The sequence below is a fragment of the Salvelinus sp. IW2-2015 genome, unplaced genomic scaffold, assembly GCF_002910315.2.
Source record: "Salvelinus sp. IW2-2015 unplaced genomic scaffold, ASM291031v2 Un_scaffold3220, whole genome shotgun sequence".
NCBI classification, from domain to species: domain Eukaryota; kingdom Metazoa; phylum Chordata; class Actinopteri; order Salmoniformes; family Salmonidae; genus Salvelinus; species Salvelinus sp. IW2-2015.
The window spans coordinates 38963-54751 of NW_019944507.1; the positions used below are offsets into that span (position 1 = coordinate 38963).

The window sequence follows — 15789 nt, forward strand, 5'->3', positions numbered from 1 at the left end:
CCCTCTCACCTTCCCCCCTACTCACAAGGCAGGCAATACGCTCGCCTTCAATCTTTCTAGACTGGCTGTTCTTCCACTAACCTCATTGCAAACTCCCCTCCAAGTCTCCGACCACTACTTATCCTTTTCCCTCTCGCTCTCTATCCATCACTTCCCACACTGCCACCTAACTCGAGATGGTAGCGCGGCCGTCCCAACCTTCGCTCTCTTCTCACCCGCTACTCTCTCCTCTTTCCATCTCTATGCAGTCTCTTCCCTCTGCTGCAAACCTTCTCCAACCTATCTCCTGATTCTGCCTCCTCAACTCCTCCTCTCCTCCTTTCTGCATCCTTTGACTTCTATGTCCCCTATCCTCCAGGCACGGCTCGGTTCCCCCTCCTGCTCCGTGGCTCGACGATCATTCGAGCTCACCAGAACAGGGCTCCGGGGCAGCCGAGCGGAAATGCGAGAAAACTCGCTCCCTGCGGACTGCAGATCCTTTCACTTCCTCCTCGTCTACAGTTTTCCTCTTTCTTGTCTTGTCTTGCTAATAGCCACTTTCTACCACTCTAAATTCCCAAGAATCTGCTCTAACCCTAGGAAGCTCTTTGCTCACCTTCTCCTCCCTCCTGAATCTGCTCCTCCCCCTCCCTCCCCTCCTCCTCCCTCTGCAGATGACATTCGTCAACCTTTTTGAAAAGAAGGTCGACGACATCCGATCCTCGTTGCTAAGTCAAACCGACACCGCTGGTTCTGTCTCACACTGCCCTACCCTGTGCCTGACCTTTTCTCCCCTCTCTCTTCCAAGAATGAAATCTCGCGTCTTGTGACGGCCGGCCTGCCCAACAACCTGCCGCTTGGACCCTATCCCTCCTCGTCTTCTCCAGACATTTTCGGAGACCTTCTCCTACCTCTACCGTCGCTCATCAACTCATCCTTGACCGCTGGCTAGTCCCTATCCGTCTTCACGAGAGCGAGAGTTGCCCCCCTGCCTGAGAAAAAACCTACACGCGATCCCTCGATGTCAACAACTACAGACCAAGTTATCCGTCTTTCTTTTCTCTCCAAAACTCTCGCAACGTGCCGTCCTTGGCAGCTCTCCCGCTATCTCTTCAAATGACCTTCTTGAATCCAAATCCAGTCAGGTTTCAAGACTAGTCATTCAACTGAGACTCTCTTCTCTGTATCACGGAGGCGCTCGCACTGCTACAGCTAACTCTCGCTGCTCTGCTCTCATCCTCCTAGACCTATCGGCTGCCTTCGATTACTTGTGAACCACTCAATCCTCCTCTCGCACCCTCTCCGAGTTGGCATCTCCGGCGGGGCCACGCTTGGATTGCGTCCTACAACTGACGGTCGCTCTACCAGGTGGCGTGCGCCGAGATCTGTCTCCTCACCATCGTGCCTCTCACCACTGGTGTCCCCAGGGCTCTGTTCTAGGCCTCTCCTATTCTCGCTATACACCAAGTCACTTGGGCTCTGTCATAACCCTCACATGGTCTCTCCGTATCATTGTATGCAGACGAACACACAATTAATCTTCTCCTTCCCCCTTCTGATGACCAGGTGGCGAATCGCATCTCTGCAAGTCTGGCAGACATATCAGTGTGGATGACGACACCACTCAAGCTGAACTCGGCAAGACGGAGCTGCCTTCCTTCCCGGGGAACGGACTGCCCGTTACCATGATCTCGCCATCACGGTTGACAACTCCCATTGTGTCCTCCTCCCAGAGCACTAAGAACCTTGGCGTGAATCTGGACAACACCCTGTCGTTCTCAACTAAAATCAAGGGGTGGCCCGTTCCTGTAGGTTCATGCTTAACAACATCCGCAGAGAGACGACCGCCTCACAGGAGCGTGCATGCCCAAGCACGGTGCCGCCACCACCGGCCACCCACCCATATCCGCACGTCCACAAACTCGCACCCACAAGCAGCCTCCTAATCCAGCACTTGTCATCTCCCGTCTGGATTACTGCAACGCGCTGTGGCTTGGCTCCCTGCCTGTGCCATTAAACCCCTACAACCATCCAGAACGCCGCAGCCCGTCTGGTGTTCAACCTTCCCAAAGTTCTCTCACGTCACCCCGCTTCCTCCGCTCTCTCCACTGGCTTCCAGTAGAAAGCTCGCATCCGCTACAAGACCATGTGCTTGCCTACGGAGCGTGAGGGGAACGGCACCTCAGTACCTTCAGGCTCTGATCAGGCCCTACACCCAAACAAGGGCACTGCGTTCATCCACCTCTGGCCTGCTCGCCTCCCTACCACTGAGGAAGTACAGTTCCCGCTCAGCCCAGTCAAAACTGTTCGCTGCTCTGGCAACCCAATGGTGGAACAACTCCCTCACGACGCCAGGACAGCGGAGTCAATCACCACCTTCCGGAGACACCTGAAACCCCACCTCTTCAAGGAATACCTAGGATAGGGATAAAGTAATCCTTTCTGACCCCCCCCCCCCCCCCTAAAAAGATTTAGATGCACTATTGTAAAGTGGTTTTTCCACGGGATGTCATAAGGTGGAATGCACCAATTTGTAAGTCGCTCTGGATAAGAGCGTCTGCTAAATGACTAAATGTAAAATGTAAATGTTGCACAGGGAGTGTTGATGGAGTGTTGAGGAGTGTTGCACGAGGGAAGTGTTGAGGAGTGTTGCACATGGGAGTGTTTTAGGGAGTTGTTGAGGAGTGTTGCACAGGGAGTGTTGAGGAGTGCTGTGTGCCTGCTCCTCTGCCCACCATTAGCCTCAGAGCTGCGATAAGAGGGGCTTAGAGGGAAGCCATAATCCATAATCCACTCCTTATCACAAGCTAGCAGCTAACACACCACACACACACTGGTCCAGTCAGTGCGAGGGGGAAGGGGGGCAGATGGGCAGGGGACACACTTGACTGCTGAGGCCCTGAGGGGTTGGAGGGGTGGGAGCAAGGCTTGGACTGGGCTGGGACTGGGGTTAGAACAAGGCTTTGACTGGGACTGGGCTTAGAACAAGGCTTGGACTGGGCTGGGACAGGGGGTTAGAACAAGCTTTGACTGGGACTGGGCGTTAGAAACAAGGCTTGGACTGGCTGGGACTGGGGGTTAGAACAAGGCTTGGACTGGGCTGGGACTGGGGTTAGAACAAGGCTTGGACTGGGCTGGACGGGGTTATAACAAGGCTTGGACTGGGCTGGGACTGGGGGTTAAAACAAGGCTTGGACTGGGGGTTAGAACAAGGCTTGGCGTGGGACTGGGGGTTAGAACAGGGCTTGGACTGGGCTGGGGCTGGGGGTTAGAACAAGGCTTGGACTGGGCTGGGACTTAGGGGTTAGAACAAGGCTTGGACTGGGCTGGACTGGGGGTTAGAACAAGGCTTGGACTGGGCTGGGACTGGGGGTTAGAACAAGGCTTGGACTGGGCTGGTACTGAGGTTAGAACAAGGCTTGGTCTGGCTGGGAATGGGCAAGACAAGGCTGGACTGGGCTGGGTCTGGGGTTAGAACAAGGCTTGGCTGGGCTGGGACTGGGGGTTAGAACAAGGCTTGGACTGGGCTGGGACTAGGAGTTAGAACAAGGCTTGGACTGTTCGGGACTGGGGGTTAGAACAAGGCTTGGACTGGGCTGGACTGGGGATTAGAACAAGGCTTCGACTGGGCTGGGAACGGGGGTTATAACAAGGCTTGGGCTGGCGGACTGGGGTTAGAAACAAGGCTTGGACTGGGCTGGGACTGGGGGTTAGAACAAGGCTTGGACTGGGGTTAGAACAAGGTTTGGACTGGGCTGGAACTGGGGTAGAACAAGGCTTGGATTGGGGCTGGGGGTTAGAACAAGGCTTGGACTAGGCTGGGACTGGGGTTAGAATGAGGCTGGAGCTGTTGTTATGAGGCTAGGGCTGAGGAGGTCTGGGGTTATAAAATAGGACTGGCATTGGGGGGCTCGAGGGGCACAGATGTTGGCTGCCGTTAAGACTGTCACCTCGGTGGCCTGGTGGCAGCTGGATTGGTTTAACACACAGAGAGAGGAGGGTGAGGAGATGGGGGAGGAGGGGAGGAGAGGGGAAGAGGCGTTCACAGAGCCGCCAGCTATGTCACATGTACATATGTCACATACATTCTGCCACGCCATGGGTTACAGGCCAGCCTTGAAATACGCTAATCCCTCGAGAGCCTGTGTGTGTGTGTGTGTGTGTGTGTGTGTGTGTGTGTGTGTGGTGTGTGTGTGTGTGTGTGTGTGTGTGGTGTGTGTGTGTGTGTGTGTGGTGTTGCGTGCGTGTCAGGCAGCCTCTTGTACTAGATCTCTTACCAGGGACAGAGAGTTGAAACATTGTTTGACTGGGCTGAAATGGATGGATGAAAATATAGAGTGGTTGAAAACACAAAAGACGCAACAGCAGCAAGATGTAAAAGAGAAAGATGACAGAGAGAGGAGGGGAGATAGCAGAGCAAGTACATAGAGTGTGTTTGTCTGTCTCTGTGTGTGTGTGTGTTTGTCTGTCTTTGTGTGTGTTTGTCTGTCTCTGTGTGTGTTGTCTGTCTCTGTGTGTGTTTGTCTGTCTCTGTGTGTGTGTCTGTCTCTTGTGGTGTTGTCTGTCTCTGTGTGTGTTTGTCTGTCTCTGTGTTGTTTGTCTGTCTCTGTGTGTGTTTGTCTGTCTCTGTGTGTGTTTGTCTGTCTCTCTGTGTGTGTTTGTCTGTGTCTCTGTGTGTGTTTGTCTGTCTCTGTGTGTGTTGTCTTCTCTGTGTGTGTTGTCTGTCTCTGTGTGTGTTGCTCTGTCTCTGTGTGTGTTGTTTCTGTCTCTGTGTGTGTTGTCTGTTCTCTGTGTGTGTTGTCTGTCTCTGTGTGTGTTGTCTCTGCTCTGTGTGGTGTTTGTCTGTCTCTGTGTGTGTTTGTCTGTCTCTGTGTGTGTTTGTCTGTCTCTGTGTGTCTGTCTGTGTGTCTAGTCTCACCTGGCGTGCCTCGCTCCTCCAGAGGCCGTTGCTGGTCTTGGTGGGGGCGATGGTGACGACGGGCGGGGTGCTTGGCACACTGTGGCCCCAGGTGGCACCAGGACAGGCCCTGGGCCCAGAGGGCCTCTCTTGGGTGTGCTCACCGGAGAACTGTGGTTTGGGGCTGGGGACGAGACCGGAACGACTCACTACTGATGACGAGCCAGCTATGTAGAGAGAAGAGGACATGACATATTACTATACAGCCTTGTTACTTGACATGTTACTAGACAGAGCTGAACCACACAGTAGCATTATACTATACAGCCTTGTTACATGACATGTTACTAGACAGAGCTGAACCACACAGTAGCATTATTACTATACAGCCTTGTTACTTGACATGTTACTAGACAGAGCTGAACCACACAGTAGCATTATTACTATACAGCCTTGTTACATGACATGTTACTAGACAGAGCTGAACCACACAGTAGCTGTTCTCAGCTAGCGAATCTACTGAAAAGTTGTGTAGTCTCTGAGCTAGAGGTCTTCATGGATCCACCTGTACCCGGATACCCGAGACTCGATTCGGGACCCGATCCCTATCCCTTCCTACCGCCAACTGACATTAAGTCCTGAGGTGCTGACCTGTTGCACCCTCTACAACCACTATGGTTATTATTTGACCCTGCTGGTCATCTATGAACGTTTGAACATCTTGAAGAATGATCTGGCCTTAATGGCCATGTACTCTTATAATCTCCTCCCGCCACAGCCAGAGGAGGACTGGCACCCCTGGTTCCTCTCTACGTTTCTTCCTAGATTACTGCCTTCTAGGGAGTTTTTTCCTAGCCACCGTGCTTCTACATCTGCATTGCTTGCTGTTTGGGGTTTTAGGCTGGGTTTCTGTATAGCACTTTGTGACTACTGCTGATGTAAAAAGGGCTCTATAAATACATTTGATTTCATTTGAACTGAAACGATTGTAACAGGTCTCTCTTATGTGTCATTTATGCTGCTCTTGCTTTTCACGAGAGGGGAGTGTGGRGCYTGTAGCTTGTTGTTGGCCAATCATAAGTCATCAAAGCGGCAATAGGCTACAGCCATAGAGCCTCAGTGTGTGTAAAGGTTAGGGAATATCTAATCAATGGAAGATGGAATTAAAATGACGGAATTAWAAGTTAAAGGAGAAGGATAGGCTACAACGACCAGGAGCCAACAGGTAGGCTGTTACTTAATTTTCTGAATGGAGTTGTTGTTATTTGTAACTGTAGGATGAGGAAGGTCATGCACTGCAGCCTCTATTAGCCTAGCTACCTAACGTTAGTTAGCTTAACTAGCTTCTCCTGGTTTGATGCAGTCAAGACAGGTACTACGTAATCATATTTGATGATAAATAACCTAGCTATGGCAGCTCATAGTCTACTACAGCTCATAGTCGGCTTGGTTGCCGTCTCTCCCTCCCTGCTCACTCGCTTACAGTACGGCCCCTCCCCCACCTGCTAGAGCGGCACCTCGACCTCTATCCCTCATCTCGCGCTTTATCAGCTACGGTAAATAAAGTAGCTTAAAAATGTATCGGAACGGGTCTAGTTTTCCTCGGGTCTGTTGGTAACGGGTCTGCATTTAAAACATTTATTTAAGCATATTGGATCCGGGTGGGAAAGCCCCAGGTCCATTTGGGAACGGGTCAAACTTTTTGGACCCGTGAAGACCTCTACTCTGAGCTAACATAGCATAGCAGCAAAGCAAGGTTAAAATAACATAGCTACAACACAGTAGTAGCTATATAGTATGCCTTGCAAGATAGGCTAATATTAGCTGTAGTCTAGAGCCTGTGTTAGCATATCCTTGCTTAGCGTAGTAGAGAGGAAACAGTGGGCTCTGACACACAGTTCTGGGTTAGCGTATGCTAGTCTAGCATATCCAAGAGTAGCGTAGTAGCGAGGAGACAGTGGGCTCTGACACACAGTTCTGGGTTAGCGTATACTAGCCTAGCGTATACACAGGCCCAGATGGATGGCCATTAGATAGTGACAGTGATCAGGACGAGCAACCCTGTGAGAGTCACACCGCTAAGAAAGAAAGAAAGAAAGAAAGAAAGAAAGAAAGAAAGAAAGAAAGAAAGAAAGAAAGAAAGAAAGAAAGAAAGAAAGAAAGAAAGAAAGAGACAGACAGACAGACAGACAGACAGACAGACAGACAGACAGACAGACAGACACACACACACAGCAGGGAGTAAGAGCTGGCCCAATGAGCTGTGGCACATTTTCAGCCCCTACGGGAAACCCTGCAGGGTAAGGTCATGGTCTGGTCACATGTCTCTCTCTCTCTCTCTCTCTCTCTCTCTCTTCTCCTCTCTCCTCTCTATTTCTCTCTCTCTTTTCCTCTCTCTTTCTTCCTTCTTTCTCTCTCCTCTCTCTCTCTCCTCTCTCTCTCCCTCTCTTCTCTCTCTCTTTCGCTTTTGTGTGCCATCTCTCTCCTCACAGCTTGACTGCAGCATCTGCCCAAGACAGTCAAAACTGGGTCACATCCCTGTCTATGGGGACACACAAAGCGTTCTACCATGGCAGTCAGATACAGAATTGACACAGAATGAAGAGAGAAGAGAGAGAGGAGAAAGAGATTCTGTCAGACCTGGGCTCTGAACAGTAAATCTAGGTATATGTGGTGGCTGTGGCGATGCTGAAGGACTATAGATAGGTTGTGTTAGAGGATAAGGTGACGTTTCATGTTTGGCCAGATGGTATAAAAACAAACTCACTCAACTTGCCTTATCGCAGGCACTGTCCGTAGATGGCACATTGTCGAGTTGTCAGCGGAGCAACCAAGATAAATTACAGATTACCACTTCATCAACTGGTTGTGTGTACTGATAACGGCGCATGCTCCATTGAAGGGTCTTAAAACGTCTCAAAGGAGTTCACATCTCGCAATATCCTGTGGAGTACGTATGAACGCTCTGGAGAGACAAGGCAGAAGGGTACTCTATGCTTAGATGTTGTCGCAGAAAAAGACGCTTGGGGATTAATGTTCCAGGATAGACCAATGAACAAAAGGGGTGTAAGTCTTTATGATCGGAAGTAACATAGTGCAGAATTGATATTTTGATTAAACTAGGGCTGGTTTGCATAGAGAACATGGCGTAATTGCGGGCGAGTTACAACAATGAGAACCATTATTGGGGCTGTGGTATGTGCAGTGAGGGAGGGCTTCCTGGTACATCTTTTTGGTGTGTTATTTGCGACTTTCCACAGCGCATGAGAAATAATTCTTCAAGCATGCCTCTGCTTTCAACGCTGAGGTAAGGGCTGAACACATTCCAACTCCGCCCTTGTGGGTGATTTCCAACACATGTGTGTGCAACAACACATATGTGCGATATGGGGCTAGACTCAAGAATATCAACTACACGGAACAAACAATGAAGTTCCTCTATTGTTGTACTCGCTCATTTCATGTTAACCTTGTGTGATGTACTCATAATTGCTGGAAAAGTATTTCTATGTTTGTGGGTTTTTTTGCCTGTAGTGCTTTAACTTTTCCTTTGAGACATAAGGGTATTAATGTCGTTAACGGAAATAGTGATATATCAATTGGCTCAGCAAGAGTCCCTTTGGGGGAATACACTAGTGTATGTGAGACTGACACGTGGGAGTTAGATTGATTGTGATACGCCAGTGCACGTTTCCACAATATCATTAAGACCGTGTGGCATTGGTTCGTTCTCAACTTCTGCTTTCCTAACTCGCTCGAGGTGATTGGTCGCTGAGTACTCTTAAAGTGGTTTCCAACTGAGGTCAAAGGTGTAGACGGTTCAGATGTCTGCGTTGTGCTAGTCTGCGTCTCTGCCTAGGCTATAGCAATGACTGAGCGGTCATGGACGGACGGTGGTCTGGAGAGAACTCCAGCTTATAACAGAGGCGCAGAGGTGTGTGAGGTGGCGAGGATCGGTGTGGATGAGCCACAGAGGATGGGAGCTTCGTGAAACTAGAGTGAGATGCCGCAACCATGTGAGAGAGACTAGCAGTAGGCTAAAGTGAACATGGCTAGGCTTTTCTGTGTGGTGTTGTTCGGCGCAAGGTCGCTTTGTTCTACACACACTATTCTTCTGTAGATTCGATGCAGAGGGTAGCGAAGTGTGCTTAGAGGGGAGAGAAGGCTCTGTGTCCATAGAGTAGTGGCTAAGTGATCTCGCTAGTCAGTGTTGATCGTGCGTATTGGTGATGCACTTGAGTTTCTATTAATCTGAGCGCTTCGCATTTTATGCTGAACAAATTTTTCTCCATGTAAAGTTTTTCGGCTTCTGATGACCACATCTAGTTCGTCTTCTCTGCCTATCCGGCAATGCCAATGTTTGCTTGTTTTAGGCGGGTGTTGTGTGTACACTTGTGTCGTACTAATGACACACTCAACGTGGTCATTTCTCTGATGTATGATCCATTGTCCCATGTTTTTTCCTTGGCATTTGAGTATGATTGGGATGCGTCTCTCTCACTCATTGGTGGGCAAACTGTCTTAGGTTTACTAGATTATGAAAGGTACGTCCCAATGTGAATTGCAATTTCTTTAAATGTGACATAGTATATTACACAATAATTTTTTAAGGTGTGTCTTCATGCTTCTTTATTGGGTGCAGGCTCTTAGATTGTCAATGCCGGGGGCAAGAACTCTCTCTCCAGCTATGAAGCTATGAAACTATCTCCACCTGTGCTCTCTGTTGTGTCTGTACAACCTGTTTAGACTTTCCAGGTCTCAGGAGGTTGAGTCGAGTGCGAAGCTGTCTTTTCATCATGGCTGACACGGGTGAAACTTTGGTTGTAGCGTGTGGAGTGTTTCTGTAGGTTAGGAAGGTGCCTATTGAGGGAGCCGTTCCCTTGTGATGATTTTAAAGCTTGCTTCATTGTTTGGACAAACCGTTCAGCGAGGCCGTTCGTTGCAGGGTGATACGGCGCTGACTTGATGTGCTGAATTCCATTTGCTTCCATGAATGACTGAGGATGAATGAGGTTTTTCTGAAGATCATCAAAGGTAAGGGATTCATTTTATCTCTATTTCTGACTTGTGTAACTGTTCTACTTGGCTGGTTACTGTTTGTAATGATTTGTCTAGTGGGCTATGTTCTCAAATAATCGCAAGGTATACTTTCGCCGTAAAGCATTTTTTAAATCTGACACCGTGGTTGGATTCACAAGAAGTTAACCTCTCTTGGGTACGTGAGACGTTAGCGTCCCACCTCTTCAACAGCCAGTGAAACTGCTGGGCGCCAAATTCKAATACAGAAATACTCATTATAAAATTCAGAAAACAAACATATTTTACATAGGTTTAAAGATTAAGTTACTCTCAGTCAAAAGGCGTTTCTGAATTGTTTRGCTGCGCATGCCACACACTAACCTATCACGTATAGGGTCACTCATTGATCGCCCAAATTCACAGTGTTCAGATAGCGGTTTCAATACGTCCACAAACTGTGAGATTGATTCACCCTCCTCTTGATTTATCTTATGAAACCTGAATCTCTCTGCGATCAGTGGTTTGGGAGAATAATGTCCTTTTAAGGTAGCCACAATTTCATCATATGATTGATCACCAGGTTTTTCAGGCGTTACTAGGCTGTGCATAGATTTGAATTTTTTTCAGGCGTTACTAGGCGTGCCAGTAGATTGATTTAGTTCTTGGTGGCATGATTTGTTTCAGGCGTTACTAAGGCTTGCGCAGTGGAGTTGAATTTTTCAGTGTTACTAGGCTGTGCTAGTAGATGAATGTTTTCAGCGTTACGGCGGCGCAGTGGATTGATGTTTTCAGGCGTTGCTAGGCTGCGCAGTGGATTGAATGTTTTTCAGGCGTTACTAGGCTGCGCAAGTAGATTGAATGTCTTTTCAGGCGTTAACTAGGCTGCGCAGTAATTAATGTTTTCAGGCGTTACTAGGCTGGCGCAGTGGATTGAATGTTTTTCAGGCGTTACTAGGCTGCGCAGTGGATTGATAAGTTTTTCAGGCCGTTTACTAGGCCTGTGCAGTAGATGAATGTTTTTCAGGCGTTTCGGCTGTGCAAGTGGATTGCATGTTTTTTCAGGCTGTTACTAGGCTGTGCAGTTAGATTGAATGTTTTTCAGGTGGTACTGGCTGTGCAGTAGATTGAATGTTTTTCAGCGTTCACTAGGCGTGCGGCAGTGGATTTGAATGTTTTTCAGGCCGTACTAGGTTGTGCAGTTAGAATTGAATGTTTTTCAGGTTGTTACTAGGCTGCGCAGTGGATTTGAAATGTTTTTCAGGCGTTACATGCTGCGCAGTGGATTGAATGTTTTTCAGGCGTTTGCTTAAGAATGTGCAGTAGATTGAAATGTTTTTATTACTAGGCGTGAGTAGATATTTGGTGTTTATAATTGAGCGTTCACTGGCTGCGGCAGTGGATTGAATGTTTTTCAGGCGTTACTAGCTGTGCAGTAATTAGAATGTTTTCACAGGCGTTACTAGACTGCGCAGTGGATTGAATGTTTTTCAGGCCGTTGCTGGCTCGTGCAGTAGATTTGAATGTTTTTCAGCGTTACTGGGCTGCGCAGTAGATTGAATGTTTTTCAGGCTTGCTGAGGGACTGCGCAGTAGATATGAATGTTTTCAGGCGTTGCTAAGGCTGCGCAGTAGATTGAATGTTTTTCAGGCGTTAACTAGACTGCGCAGTAAGATTGAATGTTGTTCAGGCGTACTAGCTGCGCAGAGATGAATGTTTTCAGGCGTTACATTAACTGCGCAAGTAGATTGAATGTTTTCAGGCGTTGGCTATGCTGTGCAGTGGATGGGAATGTTTTTCAGGCGTTACTAGCTGTGCATGGATTGATGTTTTTTCAAAGGCGTTACTAGGCTGTGCAGTAGATTGAATGTTTTTTCAGGCGTTTGCTAGGCTGTGCAGTGGATTGAATGTTTTTCAGGCGTTACTAGACTGTGCAGTAGATTGAAATGTTTTTCAGGCGTTACTAGGACTGCGCAGTGGATTGAATGTTTTTCAGCCGTTAGGCGTCAAGTATATTTCGTGTAGGCTGAAGTGGAAGTTCAGGTATAGGCCATGGATGAATATTTTTCAGGCTTGTAAATGTAGAAGTTGATTATCAGGTAGGCTGTGCAGTAGTTGAATGTTTTTAGCGTTACTGGCTGCGCAGTGGATTGAATGTTTCAGGCTTCTAGAATTCAGTGTTGTATTTTCAGGCGTTACTAGGCTGTGCAGTAGATTGAATTGTTTTCAGGCGTTTACTAGCTGGCAGGGATTGAATGTTTTTCCAGGCGTTACTAGGACTGTGCAGTAGATTGAATGTTTTTCAAGGCGTTACTAGAACTGCGCAGTAGATTTGAATGTTTTTAGGCGTTCTCAGGCGCGCAGTAGATTGAATGGTTTTTCAGGCGTTACTAGACTGCGCGTAGATTTGCTTTGAATGGCCGTTGCTAAGTGCAGGAAATTTCGGCTTACTAGGCTTGTGCGTTGGATTGAATGTTTTCAGGCGTTACTAGCTGTGCAGTAGATTGAAATGTTTTTCAGGCGTGCTAGGCTGTGCAGTGGATTGATAATTTTTTCAGGCGTTACTAGGCTGTGCATGTGGATTGAATGTTTTTCAAGGCGTTACTAGGATGTGCAGTAAGATTGAATGTTTTTCCCAGGCGTTGCTAGGCTGATGCAGTGGATTGAATATATTTTTTGCCAGCTGTTACTAGGCTGTGCCAGTTAGATTGATGTTTTTTCAGGCGTTACTAGGACTGTCGCAGTTAGATTGGAATGTTTTTTCAGGCGTTTGCTGGCTAGTGCATGTGATTTGAATGTTTTCAGGCGTTACTAGGCTGTCGCAGTAGAGTTGAATGTTTTTCAGGCGTTACTAGGCCTCGCAGTAGATTGAATGTTTTCAGGCGTATTCTAGGCTGCTGCAGTAGAGTTGAATGTTTTTCAGGCGTTGCTAGGCTGTGCAGTGGATTGGAATGTTTTTCAGGCGTTACTGAGTGCTGCCAGTAGATTGAATGTTTTTTCAGGTTACTAGGCTGTGCAGTAAGATTGAATGTTTTTTCAGGCGTTACAGGCTATTTGAGGGAAATGTCGTTAATTAGGCGCGAGTAGATTGATGTTTTTCAGAGCGTACTAGCTGTGCAGTGATTGAATGTTTTTCCAGGCGTTACTGAGGCTTTTCAGTTGGAATTTATTTTTTCAGAGCGTTTGCTAGCTGTGCATTTGATTGAATGTTTTTCAGGCGTTGTCTAGGCTGTGCAGTGGATTGAATGTTTCAGGCGTTTGTGATAGTTGGTTTCAGCTGTGCTAGGGTTTCAGTGAAATGTTTTGCTACTAGCTGTGCAGGTATTGAATGTCAGGCTGTTACTAGGCTGTGCAGTAGATTGAATGTTTTTCAGGCCGTGTAGGCTGACAGTGGATTGAAATGTTTTTCAGCGTTCTAAGGCGCGCAAGTGGAGTGGAATGTTTTCAGGCGTTACCAGCGCTGCGAGTATATTCAATTACTAGCTGAATGTTATTTTTCAGCAGTTACTAGCTGTCGCAGTAATGAATGTTTTTCAGGCGTTACTAGGCTGCGCAGTGGATTGAATGTTTTTCAGGTGTTACTAGGCTGTGCAGAGATTGAATGTTTTCAGGCGTTACTAGGCTGCGCAGTGGATTGAATGTTTTTCAGGCGTTGCTAGGCTGCGCAGTGGATTGAATGTTTTTCAGGTTACTAGGGCTGCCGCGTAGATTGAATGTTTTCAGGCGTTACTAGGCTGCGCAGTAGATTGAATGTTTTTTCAGGCGTTACTAGGCTGCGCAGTGGATTGAATGTTTTTCAGGCGTTACTAGGCTGCGCAGTGGATTGTGTTTTTCAGGGGTTACTAGGCTGTGCAGTAGATTGAATGTTTTTCAGGCGTTACTAGGCTGTGCAGTGGATGCATGTTTTTCAGTGGCGTTACTAGGCTGTGCAGTAGATTGAATGTTTTTCAGGCGTTACTAGGCTGTGCAGTAGATTGAATGTTTTTCAGGCGTTACTAGGCTGCGCAGTGGATTGAATGTTTTTCAGGGTTACTAGGCTGTCGCATAGATTGAATGTTTTTCAGGTGTTTACTTAGGCTGCGCAGTGGATTGAATGTTTTCAGGCGTTACTAGGCTGCGCAAGTGGATTGAATGTTTTTCAGGCGTTCTAGATGTGCAGTAGATTGAATGTTTTTCAGGCGTTACTAGGCTGTGCAGTAGTTGAATGTTTTTCAGGCGTTACTAGGCTGCCCAGTGGATTGAATGTGTTTTCAGGCGTTACTAGGCCTGTGCAGTAGATTGAATGTTTTTCAGGCGTTACTAGACTGCGCAGTGGATTGAATGTTTTTCAGGCGTTGCTAGGCTTGTGGCAGTAGATTTGAATGTTTTTTCAGGCGTTAAGGGCTGCGCAGTGAGTTGAATGTTTCAGGGCGTTCTAGGCTGCGCAGTAGATTGAATGTTTTTCAGGCGTTGCTAGGCGCGCAGTAGATTGAATGTTTTTTCAGGCGTTACTAGACTGCGCAGGTAGATTGAATGTTTTTCAGGCGTTACTAGGCTGCGCAGTAGATTGAATGTTTTTCAGGCGTTACTAGACTGCCGCAGTGATTGAATGTTTTCAGGCGTTGCTAGGCTGTGCAGTGGATTGAATGTTTTTCAGGCGTTACTAGGCTGTGCAGTGGATGAATGTTTTTTCAGCGTTACTAGGCTGTGCAGTAGATTGAATGTTTTTCAGGCGTTGCTAGGCTGGCAGTGGATTGAATGTTTTTCAGGCGTTCTAGGCTGTGCAGTAGATTGAATGTTTTTCAGGCGTTACTAGGCTGTGCAGTAGATTGAAGCTTTTTTCAGGCGTTGCTAGGCTGTGCAGTGGATTGAATGTTTTTCAGGCGTTACTAGGCTGCGCAGGGATTGAATGTTTTTCAGGCGTTACTAGACTGCGCAGTAGATTGAATGTTTTTCAGGCGTTGCTAGGCTGTGCAGTAGATTGAATGTTTTTCAGGCGTTGGCTAGGCTGTGCTCAGTGGATTGAATGTTTTTCAGGCGTTACTAGCTGCGCAGTAGATTGAATGTTTTTCGGCGTTACTAGGCTGTGCAGTAATTGATGTTGTTCAGGCGTTACTAGGCTGTGCAGTGGATGAATGTTTTCAGGCGTTACTAGGCTGCGCAGTAGATTGAATGTTTTTCAGGCGTTACAGGCTGTGCAGTAGATTGAATGTTTTTCAGGCGTTACTGAGACTGCGCAGTAGATTGAATGTTTTTCAGGCGTTGCTAGGCTGTGCAGTGGATTGAATGTTTTTCAGGCGTTACTAGGCTGTGCAGTGATTGAATGTTTTTCAGGCGTTACTAGCTGTGCAGTAGATTGAATGTTTTTCAGGCGTTGCTAGGCTGTGCAGTGGATTGAATGTTTTTCAGGCGTTACTAGGCTGTGCAGTAGATTGAATGTTTTTCAGGCGTTACTAGGCTGTGCAGTAGATTGAAATGTTTTTTCAGGCGTTGCTAGGCTGCAGCAGTGGAATTGAATGTGTTTTTCAGCGTTACTAGGCTGCGCAGTTTGGAGTGGAATGTTTTTCAAGGCGTTACCAGGCTGCGCAGTTATATTGAATGTTATTTCAGGCGTACTAGGCTGTGCAGTAGATTTGAATGTTTTTCAGGCGTACTAGGCTGCGCAGTGGATGGAATGTTTTTCAGGCGTACTAGGCGTGCTGTAGATTGAATGTTTTTCAGCGTACTAACTGCGCAGTGGATGAATGTTTTCGAGTGCGTTGCTAGGCTGTGCAGTAGATTGAATGTTTTTCGCGTTACTAAGGCTCTGCGCAGTAGATGAATGTTTTCATGGCGTTGCTAGGGCTGCGGCAGCTAGATTGAATGTTTTCAGCGTTGCTAAGGCTGCCGAGTAGATCTGAATGTTGTTTTCAGGCTCT

General features: G+C 47.5%; 1 protein-coding gene across 1 annotated transcript in view; it reads right to left on the minus strand.

Moving 5' to 3' along the window:
• LOC112075526 (genetic suppressor element 1-like) overlaps window positions 1–5140 on the minus strand; it is a 34933-nt gene extending 29793 nt beyond the window's left edge. Inside the window, 1 exon segment of the mRNA XM_024142512.2 lies at window positions 4898–5140. Within this exon segment, the coding sequence (XP_023998280.1) occupies window positions 4898–5125 (228 nt within the window). The 5' untranslated portion in view covers window positions 5126–5140.
• Between the last annotated feature and the right edge of the window lie 10649 nt (window positions 5141–15789).